This window comes from Pteronotus mesoamericanus, unplaced genomic scaffold, assembly GCF_021234165.1.
Source record: "Pteronotus mesoamericanus isolate MK-2021 breed Mesoamerican mustached bat unplaced genomic scaffold, CSHL_Meso_final scaffold_507, whole genome shotgun sequence".
Classification (NCBI taxonomy): domain Eukaryota; kingdom Metazoa; phylum Chordata; class Mammalia; order Chiroptera; family Mormoopidae; genus Pteronotus; species Pteronotus mesoamericanus.
Genome location: NW_026555319.1, coordinates 3,368,516 through 3,388,822, shown reverse-complemented (window position 1 = coordinate 3,388,822; position 20,307 = coordinate 3,368,516). Strand labels below are relative to the sequence as shown.

The 20,307-nt window shown below is 39.0% G+C and overlaps 1 protein-coding gene across 1 annotated transcript in view; it reads left to right on the top strand.

Annotated features, from left to right (window-relative positions):
* Nucleotides 1–306: 306 nt before the first annotated feature.
* The window catches only part of KNTC1 (kinetochore associated 1), a 51,207-nt gene continuing 31,206 nt past the window's right edge, over nt 307–20,307 (top strand). Inside the window, exons 1-27 of the mRNA XM_054594396.1 lie at nt 307–435; nt 3,382–3,502; nt 4,853–4,968; nt 5,317–5,395; nt 6,011–6,088; nt 6,991–7,025; nt 7,267–7,377; nt 8,194–8,284; nt 8,618–8,670; nt 8,877–8,992; nt 9,440–9,491; nt 10,027–10,125; nt 11,201–11,244; nt 11,354–11,419; nt 11,517–11,592; nt 11,934–12,059; nt 12,149–12,238; nt 12,622–12,675; nt 14,070–14,131; nt 14,900–15,011; nt 15,884–16,027; nt 16,217–16,273; nt 16,362–16,463; nt 18,141–18,260; nt 18,351–18,494; nt 19,341–19,439; nt 20,111–20,214. Coding sequence (XP_054450371.1) covers nt 307–435; nt 3,382–3,502; nt 4,853–4,968; nt 5,317–5,395; nt 6,011–6,088; nt 6,991–7,025; nt 7,267–7,377; nt 8,194–8,284; nt 8,618–8,670; nt 8,877–8,992; nt 9,440–9,491; nt 10,027–10,125; nt 11,201–11,244; nt 11,354–11,419; nt 11,517–11,592; nt 11,934–12,059; nt 12,149–12,238; nt 12,622–12,675; nt 14,070–14,131; nt 14,900–15,011; nt 15,884–16,027; nt 16,217–16,273; nt 16,362–16,463; nt 18,141–18,260; nt 18,351–18,494; nt 19,341–19,439; nt 20,111–20,214 — 2,480 coding nt within the window. The remainder of the gene's footprint in view (nt 436–3,381; nt 3,503–4,852; nt 4,969–5,316; nt 5,396–6,010; nt 6,089–6,990; nt 7,026–7,266; nt 7,378–8,193; nt 8,285–8,617; nt 8,671–8,876; nt 8,993–9,439; nt 9,492–10,026; nt 10,126–11,200; nt 11,245–11,353; nt 11,420–11,516; nt 11,593–11,933; nt 12,060–12,148; nt 12,239–12,621; nt 12,676–14,069; nt 14,132–14,899; nt 15,012–15,883; nt 16,028–16,216; nt 16,274–16,361; nt 16,464–18,140; nt 18,261–18,350; nt 18,495–19,340; nt 19,440–20,110; nt 20,215–20,307) is intronic.

The following is a 20,307-nucleotide window of genomic DNA, read 5'->3' as shown; positions in this document are numbered from 1 at the left end:
ACAGTCAAGTACTAGAAACACTAGGCTACATTGGTCAGATCAGAATTGTTTGTGTTCCTAAACCATTATGTTCTTATTTAGTGGTAATTGGAGCTACAGTTCCATTTATCCAAATTGGTCCAAAGTATCTCATGACTACAGAAATAATAGGAAGACAAGTCTTCATTTATTGATATGTATGTTGGATAAAGCCTTGTCATTTCCTGGAAAACTGGATTCTGTTTAACAATATAAATTGGTCTCTAATTTTGCATGTTGTCCCAGGGAAGGCAGCGATCCCCGAATCAGGAAAACAGCCCCTGAAACATGTGGAATGATATTGAGCTACTAACAAGTGATGATACAGGAAGCGGGTCCCTAAGTGTTGGATCAAGGAAAGAACATGGAACTGCTTTATATCAAGTAGATTTGCTAGCGAAGATCTCCTCTGAAAAGGTAATGATTCTGATGCTGTTTTTATTCACAAATTTTTTACTGTGTTTTGTGAGCCCAGTAGCTACATGGTAAATGTTTTGTGAATGACTATATCCCTTTCTCAGGTAATCAGGGTTCAGTCTCAAATTATTGGAAATTTCCATCTGAATTCGCCTTACATTATCTTAAGATTTGTATTTCCCAAACTAAACTTTTCATAGATTGGGAAGAAAGAAATAAAATTTGTCTTTGTTTTCACATGACATGATTGTCCACATCAAAAATCTGAAAAAATCAACAAAAGAACTACTGGAATAATAAGCAATTAAAGCAGGGTGGTAGGATACAAGGCTAATATACAAAAGTCCTACACATCAGCAATGGAGAAGAGAAATTTTTTTTGATCCTCACCCAAGGACACTTTTTCATTGCTTTGAGAGATAGAGAGAGAAAGGGAAGGAAACATTGATGTGAGGGAGAAGCATCACATTCTCTCCTGCGGGAGATACGGGAGAGAAAGAAGCAAGATTGGTTGCCTCTTGTACACATCTGGACCGCAAATCAGACCCACAACATAGGTACGTGCCCTGATTGGAATTGAACCTCCAACCTTTAGGTTACGGGGTGGTGCTCCCAACAAATGAGCCACACTGGCCAAGGCAAACAAGGGGAATTTGAAATTAAAAATACAATCCAAAAAAATCATTGTGACCTTGTATTAGACAAAGCCATCCTAGATAAGATGGTCAAAGCACAAGCAATGGAAAAATAGGTAAATTAGACCTCGCTGACATTAAAAACTTGTGTTTTAAAAGACACAGTCAAGAGAGTGAAGGGGCAACTCACAAATGGGAGAAAATATTTGCAGATCTTCATCTGACAAGGAACTTATACCCAGAAAATACAAAGAACTCTGCCAACTCCACAATAAGACAAATAACAATTAAAAAATGGGCCAAAGACCCTAACAGATGCCCCATAAAAGAAGATATGCAGATGGAAAATTAGCATATGGAAAGATACGCCACATCCTATGTAATCAGGAAATGCAATTTAAAACAACCATGAGATACCGTTGTATACTTACTAGAATGGCGAATATCTAGAACACTGGACCACCAAATGCTGATGAGTACGTGGAGCAACAGGAACTCTCATTCAGTGGTGGTGGGAATGCAAAAGTGGTAACAGCCACTTTGAAAGATGGGTGTTTTCTTAAACTGGACATACTGTTACCATATCATCTATCAATTGTATTCCATGGTATTTACCCAAGGGAATGGAAACTTCTGTCTACACAAAAACCTGCACATGAATGTTCATAACGACTTTATTCATAATTGTCAAACCTTGGATGCAACGAAGATGTCCTTGAGTAGGTGACCTGATAAATAACCGGTCGTACCTCCAGACATAGAAATATTCAGTGCGGAAAAAAATGAGCTCTCAAGCCATGAAAAGATACGGAGGGACCTTAAATGCATATCACTAAGTGAAAGAAGCTAATCTGAAAAGGCTCCATGCTACTTGAGTCCAACTACACTACATGACATTATGGACAAGGAGAAGACCGTAAAAAACCGGTGGCTGCCGGGTATTGTGGTGGGAAGGAGAGATGACTAGGCAGAGCGCAGGGTTTTTAGGGCAGGGAAAGTACTCTACACGACACCATAAGGATGGCTACCTGTCACTATACTTTGTCCAGACAAACATGTACAACACCAAGAGTGAGCAATAATGTAAACCACGTACCCTGGGCGATTATGATCGTGTCCATGTAGGTTCATCAGTTGTAACAAATGTACCATTCTGGCCGGGGATGTCTATAACTGGGGAGGCTGTGGATGTGTGGGAGCTGGGGGTAGATGGGAAATCTCGGTACCTTCCTCAGTTTTGCTGTCAACCTAAAACTGCTATGAAAAAAACAGCCTTAAAAAAAGGGGGCATGGTCAACAGTTCACACAGAACAACATGGGGATATTCATATGCCTGGAATGTAAGAAGGACAGTTCTTTTTTTTTGCAATGCGTTGGTGTAACTTTTCATTAGTTGAAGAAGCAAGTAAAAAGAATGTAAGGAGTCGGAATGGGGTGGAGTTTTCAAGAATTACTCCTGGAGAAGGTAGCCATTGAAGTAGGCATAAAATGAGCTGGATAGCTTAAAAAACTAAGCCATGGAGGAGTAAGACTAGTTAATATTTATCAAGCATATGCTATATGCAAGGCTGGCTTCTAAGCCCTTTACTTGAATTCCTCTACTCTCCACACAAGCCAGCATTGTAGATACTATTATAATTATTATCATCATCATGATCATCACCATCATCCCTGTTTTACAGGAGAGTCAGTTGAGACATTTGCCCAAGATTACTCAGCTAGCGAGTGCCTGAGCATTTTCAACAACCCAGCTGCCCAGCTGCTTCAGGATACATATGCGTGGGAAGCTCTAATCAACAAAAGCTAAAAGCTGGAGATTCGTATTTGGCTTGCATAGTGTTTTTTAAAACGTTGACCTAGCTGCCAGTATTTAAAAATCAGAACATTTCACATAAAGAAGCAGCTTTTCTTGATAAATTGGAAGGTGTGGCTATGCTTTAACAAGTTTATGCAGGGGCACAAACCCTCAGTTCATGGTGCGCCACCGTCCGCCTCCCTGCCGTACCCCAGACACGGAGACTTGATGCCAGTCTTGGTTCATTTGCCCTCATGCCTGCTGCCTCCTGCAGGCACAAGGCCAGCGCTGGGGAACCAAGACTGTGCATGGGGTCCTTTGCCCTTCCCAGCGATCCTGGACTCTGAATGGGTTCAAGGTCTACATGTGAAGAAGAACTTGACTGCTTAGGCACACAGGCTGAAGAGAAAGGCCTGTCAAGTTTTGAACTTGGGTGCTGGGGACTGATACTGGTGGTTGGTATTGTTAAGCGTGTATAAAAAGGTTTTATATTAGTCCTGCTTTTCCCTCCCACAGGCCTCATTAAATCCAAAGATACAAGCATGCAGCTTAAGCGATGGGTTTATTATTGTAGCAGACCAATCAGTGATACTGCTTGACAGTATTTGTAGATCGCTTCAATTGCACCTTATATTTGGTAAGTTTAACATAAGAAATAAGATAAATTGGAAGTCAAGTACTAGCTACCAATTTTTACTGCATTGCCTTTTCTTTACTCCATTACTTCTAAGACTTGAAATTGGACTAATTTCAAGAAATTAATCTTGAGTGCCCATTTTTACGCTGGGTGCTAGACTCAAAGGATACTGGGGTGAACCCTTCCCAGTGGGTCTAAGGGGAAACACATGTAAAGCAACAATTTACTTGCGTGGCTTTTGTACAGTATTAGAGTGTCGGAGGAACCAGTTGGGCTCCATTACATTCAAGTACCTGAATCTTGTACATGTCAGTACCATCGACAGATATTTGAATACTTACAGAAGGTATAACACTATAAAAAGCTTTTTAAATATTTATGAATTCTTCATTGAGATGAAGAGCTTTAAATATATGCATATATGCAAATACGGACCTAAGAGTAAATTAAGAAACCAGTGAGTGATTGTGCCGGAAAACAGGTGGAAGTATTGTGAAAGCCTTTTTTGCAATTTTCAGAGGAAGGTGGGTGTTGAAGTGTTTGCGGAAGAACTGCGACAACTCAAAAGAACCGAGGCCTGTGTGTGAAAACAGGATCTTAATAACACCGTGGGGGCAAGGCGCTCCTATTTGGTGGAATCTCAGGGTATCTCCCCGGGGGGGTCCACAAAATTCAGTTCTACCAATGAAGTCTTGGGCTGTGTTAACATCCGATAGGCTTGTATAAAGATGTTGCTCCTGCATGGTTTCCCTTCATAAGCTATTCCTATGCTGCTGCTTTTGCCCCTTCCCCCTCAGCCTCCCGTTCACTCCCTTAGGCCCGGTGCTGTCACAACAACAATAAGCAACATCCTCCCTTCCGGTCTCGCTTTATCAGCCTTGTCAAGTTCGGATCCCTCCTTATCAAGGAGGGCGGTCCTGAGCCCTCCACCTGAGACTGCCGTCTGCAGGGCTCTTTGTTGTGCTTGGCTCTTGGGAGCTCTCTCCCTGCTCCACTGTTTCTTTTTTTCCCAAAGAATTTGTCACCTTCTTAGATGGCATATAATTTGTTTATTCTGCTCATTGTTTAATTATCTATTACTGCCTTAAAATTTGAGGTCTGTGAAGGTGGGACCCATATTCCTAGGTATGTGCAGAAGGCCTCGGACAACGCCTAGCATAGAAGTGATCAGTAAATATGTATTTGTTGGTTGATGAAGAGTCTATAGCATTCTTTTTTACTTTAATCACCCCTTTTTTTAATGTTTAAAAGAAGCTCAAATGGTTGACTTTAAGTGACAAAACATAGTTTTTTCTTATTGCAAATAAACATTTTTGAAGGAAGCTTGTAACTTCGATTTGGAATTTTCAGATACAGAAGTGGATGTAGTTGGCTTATGTCAAGAAGGAAAGTTCCTTTTGGTTGGAGAGAGGAGTGGCAACTTACATTTCATCCATGTAACTTCAAAGCAAACGCTGCTCACTAATGTAAGACGCTATCATCATTTTCATTTTCATGATCTAAATTCTAAATTACCTCTTAGACAACCTAAGCAAACTATTACTTAATTTGTGTTTTAAATAAAATAATATTCCTTTATATTAAATTTAAGCATTATACCTTAGAAACGTAGGACATAAATACAAAATTGTAAAATTAAGCTTTGTAGGTATTAGTCTGTTCAAAATTGGTTTCCATTTTAAAACTGAAGTGTTCGGAATGAAGGCAGAATTGTTGCTAATGATAATTGATAAATCTGCAATTTTAAAGAATATAATCCTTGATTATATTTTTCTGGGTTTAATCTTACTTTTTTAAAATTATTTTGCAATTAGGCTTTTGTTCAGAAAGCTAATGGTGAAAATCAGTGTACGTACCAAGCTCTTGTTATTGAGAAAGATGGTTCAAGTGAAGGTAAGTTTTTTGAAATTATTTTTGTCTTTTGACTAATGCACAACCAAAAAATCAGAAATCAAATTTATAGTAAATGAATTGTGTAAATTCATTATTATGCTACCTCCACAGTGTTTAGTTTTCTAGTGATGCAATCAATATTATGTAAGAAACAAGTTTTTATTTTAGCTCTTTTCAGAGTTTTAAATGTACTTTTCCTAAATATAATATTCTAAACTAGTTTTTATAGTTTTGAGAGTTCAATAGATTACCAAGGGGGCATTATATTCTTTTAAAATGTATACTTTTGTGGGTTCTAGCATATTTATCATATTTTCATTTCAAACAAACGTTAACTGGACCTTAATTTATTTTGATATATCTGAGGTTTTTCCCCCCCTGAGAAGTGAAGTTTGGTTTATGAAAGTTTCAAAGGAGTTAACGTTGTTTTTGCAATTCTTTGTAAATAAGCTTTATCTGTATATTTACTATATTATTTGATGATTAAAATTTAAATGAACAAATGGACATTTTTAAGCTTGGTTCAGATACTGGTTTAAATTTTATATTCTAGATTAAATTTATATTTTATACTAAATTTATATTAGAGAAACTGGCTTGCTATTATTTTAATAGGTACCTATTATATGCTGCTGCTTACAAACAATGGATTTTTTTGTATAACAAACCTTCAGCTTGCAAAAATTCAACAAGGTTAGTACAGTATTATTTTCATAGTATTGATTGTGGCAATATTTCTATTAGTTCTCCAGGTAAATTTTTATGTATTCTCTTTAGGAATATTATTTTAGTTTAATTACAGTCTATGATACTGGGTATACTTTTAAGGATTTGTAATATATTTATTCTCCACTGTTCGGGCTACAGCAGAAGTTGAAGAAATGTAATTTGTTTATTGCCTCTGAGGACAAACAGCTTAGTTGGAGAGACAAGACAGACACTAGCATAGTGATAAACACTTTTTGATGGAATGAATGATGAACCTAGAAACAGATGACCGTACAAGTGTAAACATTATTGTTAACTTGCTAACTTAACAGTAACTTATCGTGTGCTAAGTGAGTGGTGTGGCCCATACATCCCCCTGAGCTGGGAGAGGTTGAGGAATTGGTTTGGGGCATGTATTCAACAGATTTTAAAGTCTACAATCATATGTGCCAATAACATGCAAGGTCCAGGGGATTCAACAAGACTTAAGCTACATAGCTCTGCACAGCTTAATGAAAGAGCAGACAAGCGAGGCAACTCTTCCAAAAGGGAGCGTGAAGTGATGACTTGGCAGGTCGGACTCCCGAGCTTGAATCGGGAAGCTGGATTCTGTTTCAAGAGAGGAGCCTCCGGGCTGGGAAGGGAGGGTCTGGAGAGGCGCTGGAGGGACTGCAGGGCGCCTGGCCTGCGGCCTGACAACAGCGTGTCACCGGCTATATCCCCGGCCAAAGGCCAGACGGAGGAGAAGTCGGAGGAGGAGTCGCTGCTGTCTCTGGGCTTTCTGCTGTCTGACCAGGGGGCGGATCATTTCAACTGACACAAAAGGGGCCCCGCGTGCTTTATAGATTAACGCTGTCCATTTAGCTTGCTTTCTCTCTTTCACACAGCAATCGAAAATGTCGACTTGAATAAAGCAAAAAAGGTAAGAAAATGAAAATTCCATCGTCTTCTTAAAACTTAGATTTAATGAAAATTTAGGAGAGTGTTTCTGGATATAATTGTCTACTGGTTGGCCTTTTGGGAATCAGTATGATAAAACATTTTAATAACATTTCCATTTAAAAATATGTGTAGAATTGATTGGTTTAAACTGATTTTTATCAATCTAAGGAATTTGGACTGTGGAGTGTATGTATAACATTCTTATTTTTTAAATGTTGCAGTTACAAGGACAAATCAAGTCCAGTTTTATTTCCACTGAAAATTACCACACTCTTGGTTGTCTCAGTCTGGTGCCTGGAGATTTAGCGAGCAAAATCCCTATGATGATTGGGGTACTAAACCTTTTCATAAAATTTTGTGTTTTTGTTTCTGAAATGTTTCCTCATTAAATCACTATAGTTTTGGTTAAATTACAGATTAATTTGCAATGTGTAACAGAAGTGGGAATTATAAAATTAAGGTCACAAATTAATAAGTAAACCTAAGTTTCCATGTTGGAAAAAATATGGAAACTCATTTTTCTTTATTTTCTAAAGAAAATAAAGTTTTCTGTTTTATCATACTAAGTTTTCTTTATTTTATCTTTATTTTCACTAATCTCTACCTGAAATTTACCATTTCTTTCGATTATGAGTATAGGCAAAAAACAACAAATAGAACATCTAATATTCAAGGAGTAGGCAAAGATTCAATATAATTACAGCATTGACAACATTTTTCCTTGCCAGATTTATGCAGGGTGGGGCAAAAGTAGGTTTACAGGGTAAGTGCACAAAACACAGTTTATTCTTATATTTTTATTGAATAATTATTGTATTATTTTCCATAAAGACAACTGTGAGCCTACTCTTGCCCCACCCTGTAGGTTAAGTTAAAGTTCGCCCTTTGTCAGCAGAGTGAGTTGTCTGAACGTACCTGCTCCTTATTAGATGTTCGTGTGATGGTGATAACAAAGAAGAACAACAGTTCACTGTTCTTCCTTGTCCTGCTAAACAATTGAAGAGCGGGACTGAAAGATGAAAATGAGTTGGACTTCAATATATGTATTTTGAAATTAGTAATGTGTACTGCTTAGATGTTTCTACTTTGACGAGAATTTGGATCTAAGAACCAAATTTGCAATTGAAATACTGTTGTTGCTTCTGTAGGGAACTGGTAACTGTGCGCTCTCAAAATGGGAACCAGATCCTCTCAAAGACATGGCAGTTAAGAATGTTATTGATGCAGAGATTATTAAAGGTAATCTGAATTCCAGAAACTACTTTTGGTAATCATGAGTGAGTGCTAATTTTCATTTCTGTGCTAAGTGTGGCGTATGGCCCATTTTGGCGGACCACTCTTTGAGACAAGCCATGTTAAACTGATCATTTTTCACATACGTGACTTCCTGATATGTTGCTTTTGTTATTCTTTATTTTGGGAGTTCTTACATTTTAGTGGTTATCTAAAAATATAGACACAGGAATATATGAGAATGGGAACTTTTTGTCCATAAGTGTTAGCTTACTATTTAAATATGGCTGTATGTGACACAGAAGTATAACCTTACACACCTCGCTTTCTCTTTTGTAGGTGCCAAGAAGTTCCAGCTGATAGACAATCTACTTTTTGTTCTTGATACCGATGTATGTTTTTGATATTTCTCCTTTGATGTTTTTTTTCTTGGTATTGTGCTTAACACCAAAAAACATTGTCACACTTTTAAAGATAGGGACTTTCCTGTCTTGTGTACTGTGCTTCATTTCAGTGTATATGTACACCAAAAGATACAACCTGGAATAGAAATTTTTAGTCATTAAGAAGACATGTCAATGAAATGTCTCTTTTGCAGAACGTGCTGAGCTTATGGGATATTTACACTCTGACTCCTGTGTGGAACTGGCCTTCTCTTCACGTGGAGGAATTTCTTCTTACCACAGAAGCGGAATCCCCTTCCTCAGTCACGTGGTACGTCACGCTGCTAGTAGCGATTGCCCTCTGCCAGGACCCGGCTCCTTACCTGGTCCAGCTGTGACTGCTACGCACTGCGTTCTGAATAGCTCTGGGAACAGACTGACGGGGGAAAGGCCATTTCACTGGTGGCCTTATTCATTGAGAATAGACAATACGAAGCTTCAAGTGATTGTGTTCAAATGTCGGTCCAATATAAAAAAAAACCACACAAATAAACAAGCAGCCGAATAAAGTTCACATTTTGCTTGATTTATGCATCCAAATTAAAAAACCTCTCAGGAGAAGAAGTGTCACTCTGGACCATAATTGTGCAGAAATCGAGTTCAATGGCATCTGTGTGTGTCAGTGTTCACTTTATACAAGAATAGCACTTCGACTTAGCTTCCATCTAGCAATTGGCAAATCTAATTTGATTCACTTAAACCTTCTTTTCTCTTTTAGGCAAGGGATTACAAATCTCAGATTAGTAGCTCTGACAACTACTACTACTAAGGTACTGGAAAATTTGTTTCACGGTTGCCCATATTACGTGTTAGAAATAGCATTAATACAGAGGTAGTTGTTAGGTAGTGCTCACAGCACATTAGCTCTGAGGTCATGGAGATACTGGCAAATCAGAAATAACCCAGCGAGGGTCTTTTTTCCCTGTTTTAAAACTGTGGATATAAGTCTCAGCTCCACATTTAATCAGAGCATTGAGGAATAAAAATGTTCACAAAAGGATGTTTATTAAAGTGATTCTTACGTAGTTTGACACTGAGGAATTGCATTTACCCTAAATACAAGTTGTAGAATGGGCTAGAGGTATGTGGATTTTTATTCAACAGACTTGGAAAGTGGGATAGAGCATAATTTTATATGTAACACATAAGTCATACAGTAGCAGACCTACCTATAAAATTACTTCTGTGCGTAGCTTTGTACCAACTGTTGTCGCCTGTGCCCTTGATTGTAAAACATTGACTTGTGCTCGGAGGTTTATACTGACCTACTAAATTAATTGCACTACTCTTTTTTTTTTTTTTAAGATGAAAAACCTCGTGGTCTATTCATTACCTATGATGGAAATACTGTACTCTTTGGAAGTATCTAGTGTTTCTTCTCTGGTCCAGACAGGAATTAGCACAGTAAGTTGATGTATATTCTGAACTACTTTAAAAAATTACAAATAAATAAACAAAGCATGAGTGAAATTTACTGAAATACTTGGATAGATTGCAGGTTTAAAACTAGGTTCCTTGTTGTCCGATGTCCTCAAATATGCTTGCCCAAGGTCAAGATTTTAAAGAAAGAAAAATTAATCAAATAAAGTATCAGTCAACTGCACATTTAATTTTCTTGGGTCTCCACAGAAAATTTAGATGATAATTGCAAGAAGAGGATATTGTTTTTATTTGTTTTTTAACTGTGATCTTAACATTTCTTTTTACTACATTTGTTTCATCTCTTTTCACACACATGCTGTATTTTTCCAAACCAGTTAGAAATTGCTGACATTGCAACCTGTCACCCCTAAACACTTTAACAGGTGTACCCCAAGAACAAGAGCATCTTCTACAACACAGTCATCACACTTATGAAATTTAACTGTTGTGAAATATACCATCCAAATTCAAAATGACCAATTGTCCCAAACCTATTTTTTAAAACTATGTATTTTTTCTGATCCAAGATCCAACCAAGCATCTTCACTTCTCAAATTTTGTTATCATGGTCTCAGGGTAAGCTACTTAAATCTAGAACAGTTCCCTGATGTGTTTTGTCTTCTAAGACACTGACATGTTTCGAGCCCCAGGCTGTTGTGTTACAGACCATCCCTCTGGTCTTGTTTGCTCCCTCATTATTGGGCTCATTCTAATCTTTTTCCGCAAGGATGCTGCATAGGCAACATTGTGTCCTGACTGTATCACATTGAGGGGCTTGTGTCTTTGTCCTGCTTTGGTGGTGATACATTCAATTACACGGTTAACACAGCTATGCCAGATTTCTCTTTGTAAAGGTACGTTTCCCCTTTGTAATCAGTAGGTAGTTTCTCTAGTGTTGTTTTGAGATTATGGGAATATCCTTTTCTCTAGTAACAGTTTCCCCAGTGATTTTAGAATTACATTGCTAGATAATTTCTTCCTAAACCAGCTGTTACTCTAGTAACTATAAAATGAATTCTATATTTCAAATGCCTTAAACATGTTTTTGTCGTTGTAGGATACCATATACCTTCTGGAGGGAATTTGCAAAAATGATCCGAAGTAGGTCATGTTTTGTTTTATCAGATAAGTTGTTAAATAACAGCTAAGTTAAAATTTACTTATTAATATTAAATGACAAATGTACTTAGAGTGAAAACTTATTTTTCAGACTATCCGAAGACTCAGTCTCTGTGTTAGCGCTCAGATGTCTTACAGAAGCTTTACCAGAAAACAGGTGACTTCTCATTTTCTTTTAAGACTTAGCCCTTAATTTAAGACTCAAGTTCCCTGATTAGTAAAAGTTTAACCTAAGTTTCTTTCCCACATAACAGATTGAGTCGGCTACTTCACAAACACAGATTTGCTGAAGCTGAGAGCTTTGCCATTCAGTTTGAACTAGATGTTGAGGTAATCACTCATGAATTTATTTGTTCATTGAATAAGCATTTTCTTGGCATCTTGGTGTGCTGGATGCTAGGGAGACAGCATTTGTTTTATAAAGACTTCATTTACTTTTTAGGGAGAGGGAAAGGGAGGGAGAAAGGGCGGGAGAGAAACATATGTCACTTGCCTCTCGCACGCCCCCAACTGGGGACCTGGCCTGCAACCCAGGCCTGTGCCCTGACCAGGGATCGAACCAGCGACCTCGCAGCTTGTGGAACGATGCTCAACCTACTGGGCCATACCAGCCAGGGCAGGAGACAGCATTTTTTCCTCAAACTACTTGATGTGGCGTATTTATATTACAGCTTGTTTACAAAGTAAAGGCAAACGATATATTGGAGAAACTGGCTTTGAGTTCTGTAGACACCACTGAGCAGACCGAATGGCAAAAACTTGTAGATGAAGCTAAGGAAAATCTACATAAAATCCAGGTGAGTTTTCCCTGTCATGTGCTAGAGTGTTCGATTGACAGATTGATCAACATTAGGTCACCTTATTATTTCTGGCCTTTATGAAACAGGACGATGAATTTGTGGTAAATTACTGCTTGGAGGCTCAATGGATAACCTATGAGACAACCCAGGAAATGCTCAATTATGCCAAAACCAGGGTGAGTTTTTATAACATTTGTACATGTTAGTTTATCTTATGTAAAACAAATAATTTTTTTAAATGAATTATTTTTTCATCATAGGCCTTTTAAAGGTGCATTTTTGCTGTAGGCTGTTCCTCTCGCTGACCTTTGAAAACCAGCTAGTTATAGTCCTTAAAATCAAGTGTAACAGAGGGGGAAGTGTTGTGAGCTTTTTTTAGTTCATAAAATGCATTTTTTAAGATATACTCTTTCTTTACTAGTCACTGTTTACCTCAGAACTCAAGGCAGTTTTATTGATAGAGATAATTTTTCCTTTAATTCACAAAAAGAGTCATCTTTTCTCATGAAAAACCCGACATAGCAGATCTTCTAACCATGTCTCTTGTTGGTCGTCTCAGCTTTTGAAGAAAGAAGACAGAACCGTTCCTGTCTATTCTTACGGCTTAAGAGAGGTAACGGCGTGGCGCTGGCGGGCTGACGGGGGGCAGAGGCGCCCCCCGCTTCCCTGCGGGGACCGTTCCGGGAAGCGTGTCGTCAGGGGTCGGGGTCGCGGTGCGAGCGGCGCCGAGTGCGCTTACGCACAGAGGTGGCGCAGGGACATTTGAGATAGTGGCGCCCCCCGCCCCTGATGTCGTCAGCTTGGCTCAAATAAACTCTTAAAAAATTTAAAAAAACCCAAAAGCCCCTAGATGGTACAGCCTGATACACACCTAACATAGCCTCTTGTTCCTACGTCACACACCTGCGGGGCATGTTACTGGGCTGAGACAGTTTTAACACAATTGTAAGTATTTGGTGTCTAATCCTAGAAAACGTGCAGTAAAAATACCGTATAAAAGATAAAAACGGCGCCCCGGTGCGAATGGAGCTTGCAGCGCGCGGAGCTCCTGGGAGGGAGCCAGCCGGGCGGGGGCGGGGGCGGGTGCGGCCCGGGACTCGGCCGCTGCCTGGACCGTCAGGACGCGCCCATCCCGGCGTGGGCGAGGCCGCCTCACCGCCCGCTCGCCTTCCATCCCTGGGAAGGTGCGGGGAGGGGGGTGCGGGGGTGGTCAGGGCAGAGCGGTTCGCGCTCGCTGCCAGTGTTGCGTCTCCTGTGTGAGGTAGGCACTGCGTTTCTCTGCTGCTGGCAGCACAGTGCATTTCTTCCCCTGGCGTCACCCGGGACGTGGGGTCATGTGTCATGGGCTGCGACGTCACTAGACTATAGGAATGTATTACAGTCTTAAGAGGCCAGCATCCTACCGGTGGCCTGTTGTTGACTGAAACGTTACGTGGCATGAGACTGTGCTTTTCAGCTCAAGATGAGCCCATGGCTTTCCCAAGAGCAAGGTATTTTAATACTACTTTCCCTGTGTGCAAAATGGGAATAATGATAGTACTTATAGGGTTATTTTGAGATCAAATGAAATACTTTAGATAAACTCTTTCGCACAGTGCCTGGCACCTGTTACACCCACAAACACGTGAACTGTGATGATTATGATGGTACCAAAAACATGCGTGTGCACACGTACAGGTGCTTATTTTTCAACTTTCAAAGTGAATTTTTGTTATGATCTAGGTAGGTTTGACCATAAGGGCGTTAGTAAATCAGCGGAAAAACTACTTGCGTTTGAAGGTACCCACAAGTAATGTGCAAGTGGCTTCTTCCCTTGCCATTGTGTTGCATTGAATATGACTGGAAACGTTTCCATTATTCTAACCTTTTTTTGTTTTGTGTTAAATAAACGCAGTTGTATTTATGGGAATTGACAAAATGGGGAGGTGTGCAAGACTTCTCAGACAGAATGCCTAAGTTTAATATTATTGCACACAACATACAGATTATTAATTTATGCCTTTTTAGGTACTGAGAGCTCATGCAAAGTTGACAACTTTTTATGGAGCATTTGGACCAGAAAAATTCAGGTGTGTACATTCCTCATTTTTAGTTTTTAGACTGAATTAGATTCAAATCTAGAATAACAGAAAAGATGTGGCATTGCTGGGAGTGAGTTTTTGTGTCCGGGGGTAGAAAGCGCCTTTCTTGCTGAGCTGCAGGCGCTTTGCTGCGCCGTGCACGGCGCCCGGCACACTGGAGACGCACGTTTAAATCCCTGTGCCTCGTCAGTTATTCCACCGCTGGCATGAAATGACCCGCGTTGCCTCTGCCAATTGAAATACTCTTTTAATCACATGCTAAAAACCTCACTGTATGTAAGCCTGTCTCTGGGCTTTAACTCTATTCCTTTAACCTCATCTTTCTATTCATTCAACAGTATCAAATAGTTTTAACTCACGTAGGTTTAAAAAAATGTCCTTTCGGTTCGCAGGCCAGCACTCAATCCACTGAGCCACACCAGCCAGGGCCAAAATGAAATTTTTTGAAGAACAGAATATTTATCTATTTATTTATTTATTTTTATTTTTATTTATATATTTTTAATTTAAAAATTAAAAACAGTTGCTTGTGTGTGTAGTGATTATCTCAGAAAGGACCTACAAGAAGAGATGGCTTCCAGGCAAGATTCAGAAGGCTTATAGGTCAGAGATAAGGAAATTTACTTTGCAGTGTTTAAAACTTCTTTGAAACTTTTTGAGGAAAAAACTTGTTAAAATGCATAATGATGCCCACTTGTAATGAATAATCTTAATATCTCTTTTAAACTAACTTTTTTCCTCTCTTTGACGTTGCAGTGGCAGTTCTTGGATTGAATTTCTGAATAATGAAGATGAACTTAAGGATATTTTTTTGCAGCTAAGAGAAGGAAACCTTGTCTGTGCACAGTACCTTTGGCTTAGACATCGGGTAATACGTTTTGCATTTTTTTCTTAGTGGCTTCAGACCCCTAAGACAGGTGATTGAATCAGCATTGGGAACGAACAGGGTGGCGAGTGTGACGGGGTGATGGGGTGTTTTCGGGGTGATAAAATATGACCTGTCCCAGAGGAAACTATCCTGTGATGATTACTAACTCAGGAAATATTATAAAGATACAATGGGAACTTACTTTATCTCATCATTCAGAGTCTAAACTTAGGTCAAAAGCAACATTTTATTGTGATTTATTGATGGACTTTTTTTTTTTAACTTTTATTTATTTTAGAGAGAGAAACATCGATTTGTCGTTCCACGTATTTATGCATTCATTGGCTGCTTCTTACATGAGCCCTGACTGGGGATTGAACTTGCAACCTTGGCGTTTTGGGACAACGCTCTAACCAACTGAGCCACCCAGCCAGGGTGATGGGCTTTCTTATGTAGTATTGGTGGAGAAGGTATTCCTATTGCATTTCAGACTGTGGTAGAGGAAAAACTGCTACTCTGAACCCTGTTAATGTTGGCGTATAAAGTTATGTCCAAAAGGTAGTTATCTGGGTGTGATGTCATTAGTGGACATGTTGCTAGGATCTGTGTTATCACCGCCAGTTAAGTTTTCCTTGGAAGGCCATCTCTGCCAGCTCCTCTGCCACCCAGTTTGTTATTTGGAATTTTCTGTCATGAAATTCATGGAATCTGTGGCTTCCAGCTCAAATCATCTGTGTAGAGTAAATCACCTTTAATGCTCATTAAAGTGTAAACCAATTTTTGGAATGACTTCCTAAGAGGTTTTTCTTTTTTTGAGAAGCTGTCTGTTTAAATTTGTCAGATAAACCTTAATTTCTCATTCTATGATGTAGGCAAACTTTGAAAGCAGATTTGATGTGAAAACGCTTGAGAACTTGCTCAACTCAATTTCTACACCAGTGTGTTTGCGAGAGCTCTGTCCGTGGCTGAAAAACGATGTGATCCCGTTTGTGAGGAGGACTGCGCCGGGCGGCCAGGTCAGTTGCCCCGCGTTTCCGCTCTCGGTGATTCGGCTTTGTTTCCCATCGTGTCCTTGAACACTAAGTCACACGAATACTGGTTAGTTCATTTTAGTGTCTCTTTGGAAAGAGTATCATGGATGTTTTAAATTGTTTCAGTGATTATCTAACTGAGTCTTTTATTTTTAAATGATATATGTATTTCAGAAAATTCTCGCAAAATGGTTGGAGCAAGCAGCCAGGAACCTTGAATTAACTGACAAGGTAATATGTATAATTAGCACTGAAAAGCTATTTAAGACTCCCACTGGCATAAATCATTATTTTTAATTGTTTGTAAAATTTTTTAAAGGCAAACTGGCCAGAAAATGGACTTCAACTGGCAGAGGTGTTTTTTACAACAGAGAAGCCACACGAGCTGGGGTTGGTGTCCTCCTGGCACTGGATTTCCTTGGTAGGACACGGGAAACAAATTTTTAGTAATAAAACATTCGATTCATGTTACAGTTTGCCTGTATATACTAGAGGTATATCCACGTCTGAAATTGTCTGTTTTTATTCTTTTGTTCTTGTATTTGGATAGGTACTTTTAGAAGCCACAAAAAGCAAGATTTGCTCTTTTTCTTCCTGATATTTCTGTTCCAACTTCAACCTGTCTTAGTACACTCTCTCTCTCTGTTGAGCCAACCAAAAGGAGAACAGTATATAACCCTGCTCCTAGGCAGTGTGCTTGCGACTTTCTGCATTAGTAGCACTTCACGTTGCTTTAGAAAAAAAAGTACAGTAATGCCTTCGGATTGATTTTCAAAGGCTGTATCAAGCAGATTTGCTCTTTTCTTAAGCTAGTAAACTACTGTTTCTGAATGCATACCTTAAACATTTCAACAACCATTATGGCTTAAGTACCAATGAATATTTTAAAAGTTCAATTGAAGAAAACCTGGGGCTTTCTGAGTGTTTGAAAAAAATAGCAATGCTAGAAAGGGAACTAGATCAAGAATATTGATATTATAATTGATGTTAATTTGAAGTTAATGAACTGAATTTATTGTTTGGCTTCTAAATTTCTTTGGTTCATTTCTCTTTCCCTTCAGGTTTCTAAAAACTAGCAAGCATTTTTTTTTTTTTTTTTTTAATTTAGAGAGAGTGGAAGGGAGAAAGAAAGGAAGGTAGAGAAACATCAATGTGAGAGAGAAACATTAATGGGTTGCCTCTCAGCCGGCAACCTAGCCATGTGCCCTGACTGGGAATTGAACTGGGGACCTTTAGGTTCACAGGCTGGTGCTCAATCCACGGAGCCACACCAGCCAGGGCTGTTATTTATTTTTTTTAAGTACATTCTTGTATTTTAAAAATCTGTTGGTATGCCATAATTTAGTATATACACATGAGACATTTCAGTATAGTCCCAATTCTGAAGTATTAACTACTTAAGTAGCCAGAGGTATGACCTTACTTACAGTTAAAATGTACATTATGAAATTGTGTTTATTCCTTAAATTTCTGGAACCCCAAAATAATAAATTTCCTCCTACTTTCCTATATAGCAGAATCTTACTATTTTTATTGATTATAGATAATATACTGTTATAAAGTGGGAATTTTTACATAAGTTTCAAGCAGTGTTTTGACATATATAATCAATGTGCATTATACTGTATATTGATCACCATAATGTTTTTTTCTGCAGAAGTGCATTTTCCTTTTGCTGTATAAAATACTGCTTTGTCCTTTCCCTGTTAATTGCCTTTTATCAATATTGAAAATTCTGATCCTTATAAATAACTTTAGAAACTATTGCAGCTTTATGTCTGGTCGTGATCAGCACAGACGGACAGTGAGGGCCATCTGAGCGGTGTGTGTGCACCTCAGCCTGCTGGGGTTCCACATACAGGTTACACGGATAATAGTAGTTTTTTAAAAGAAATTTCCTTAGATTTCTGTCAAGATTCTGATCTGTTAGTTTGTATTAGTTAATATTTGTTAAAATTCTACAACATTTAAAGGTATAAGCTGCCTGTTTCTCTTATGTATATAATCATGGTCATATGAAATAATTCTGACCTTTTTGCACGTTTCTTCCTCACGTTTTTATTTCCTGTCCTTAACAACTTTCTCACGGTCGTTTCAGAAGGACTATGAAAACACGGAGGAGGTCTGTCAGTTGAGGACCTTGGTCAACAACTTGCGAGAGTTGATCACATTGCACAGGAAATACAACTGCAAATTGGCCCTCTCTGATTTTGAGAAGGTAAAAGTCTAGATTTGCCAGCATCATTTTTTATCATAAGCAGGATGAGTGGAGTTTGCATTTATCCCTTTTTTTCCCCTTGGCATTCAGGAGAATACAACCACCATTGTGTTCCGGATGTTCGATAAAGTGCTGGCTCCAGAGCTTGTCCCTTCTGTCTTAGAGAAGTTTGTGAGAGTGTACATGAGGGAGCATGACTTGCAGGAGGAGGAGCTGCTGCTCTTGTACATTGAGGTAGCTTCTTCCTCGCCTCTCTTCTTCCTCCTGGATCTGCGCAGTGCGTGATTGCATTCAATGTTTAACGCAGTGGAAGTCTGTATTTTGCTGTGTATAATGCACATTTTTGCCCAAACTTTTGAGGGAAAAATAAGAATCAGATTACACATGGGTCGTACTAATTCTGTATCTATGGAAGTATTTTTAATTCTTTTATTTATGCTTGTGTGTTAAAAGCGTAACTCTATAAAACAGTAACTATCCATAGGCAAAATAATACCCTTCATAATACAAAAAACAAGTATCTAAATGTAAATAAATAATTGAATTTAAAAAGTAAAACAAGCTTTTTTCCATGAAAGTGCGGGCCAAAAACATGAGTGCACTTTATGCATAGCAAAATACAGTAACTCCTTAGCGCTAAACAAGTGATGCTTCACTGCTAGGATTTGTGGGCTTCTCATTTTGGTGAAGAATGCTGGTCAGATCTGCTGCTCACTGACTGGCAACTGTGAGCCAAACAGGAGAATAGTAGGGTTTTCTACAAATGGCTTTTGTGAGAACGTAGGAGCATGGGCTCAATAAATACTAGCAATTATTTTCCGTGGACATTAATAAGGTGCAATAATCTTGTTTATAGAGTCTTCAAGAATGTTTCCATTATAAGTTGTCTGTACCGCATAAAACTGAAGGCGAAGGTTTGGGTTGTTTTGCATTCTTTTGACCACTGTTCAGCATTCATGGCTAAGCAGAAGTTTTTGTTTTCTTTACACATCTTTAAAAGCTATTTATGTTTATATGTGTGTTTTTCTGTTTTAGTGAGAGCTTTAGATTTAAAGCTTATATATGCTTATCCCTCATTAGGATTTATTGAAGAGATGCAGCTCCAAGTCCACGTCGCTCTTTGAAACGGCATGGGAGGCCAAAGCCATGGCTGTCATAGGCTGTCTCTCGGATAAGGACGTGAGTACCTGGTGACCGTGTACGGGGCCCACATGTAAGTGCATAGTGGCCGTGTAGCTTTCTCTTTTCAGCATTTTCACTTTTCTTAAAACTTTTTCTGATCACAACAGCAACGTACTTTTATTAAGGAGAATTTACGTAATGTGAAAAAGGGATGAAAAAATTTAAAACCACCTGTAATTCTATTTTATTTAATTATGAAAATTTGAAAGTGGAAGATTTCTTATTTCCACCCCCAGAAGACCCTCCCTAGACAACGGGATGCATATATTTCTAGGCTTTTCTATAGTTTTACAAACATTGAAACATTTTGAAAATACATTACCATATGCCTTTATTTTGACTTTCACTGTTATTAGGTATCATTATAAAATGGGAATAAAAAATAATGGAAAGTACTTTTAAACATAGGATGTAGAAAGAAATAGTTATATGACTTAACTTTCAGCAGAGAAAATACTTTTCTAAAGTTTTCTAAATACTAAAATTGCCCTTTTTTGTGAAATTGTGTGAAAACTGGAAGAAATCTATGCTTTTGTGATCAGAAGATCAAATGCTCTCAAGCAACCGTACAGCAGATGGAAGACCTGCGCTGCAGATTAGGCAGTGGCAGTACCGCGCGCAGAGCGCGACGCCAAGGGGCCGCTCACTGCCTGTGCGTGTCTCCGCAGCTCATATTCGACGCCGTGCTGAAGGTGATGTGCGCGGCCGTGGTTCCCTGGAGCGCGGCTGTGGAGCAGCTGGTGAGGCAGCACCTGGAGATGGACCACCCCAAGTAAGGCTGTCCCCCGGACAGCTCCCCCGGCGTCAGGGAGGCCGTGCTCGCCGACGTTCGCTTTTGGTTTTCCATCCTTTACCCTGTCCCTTC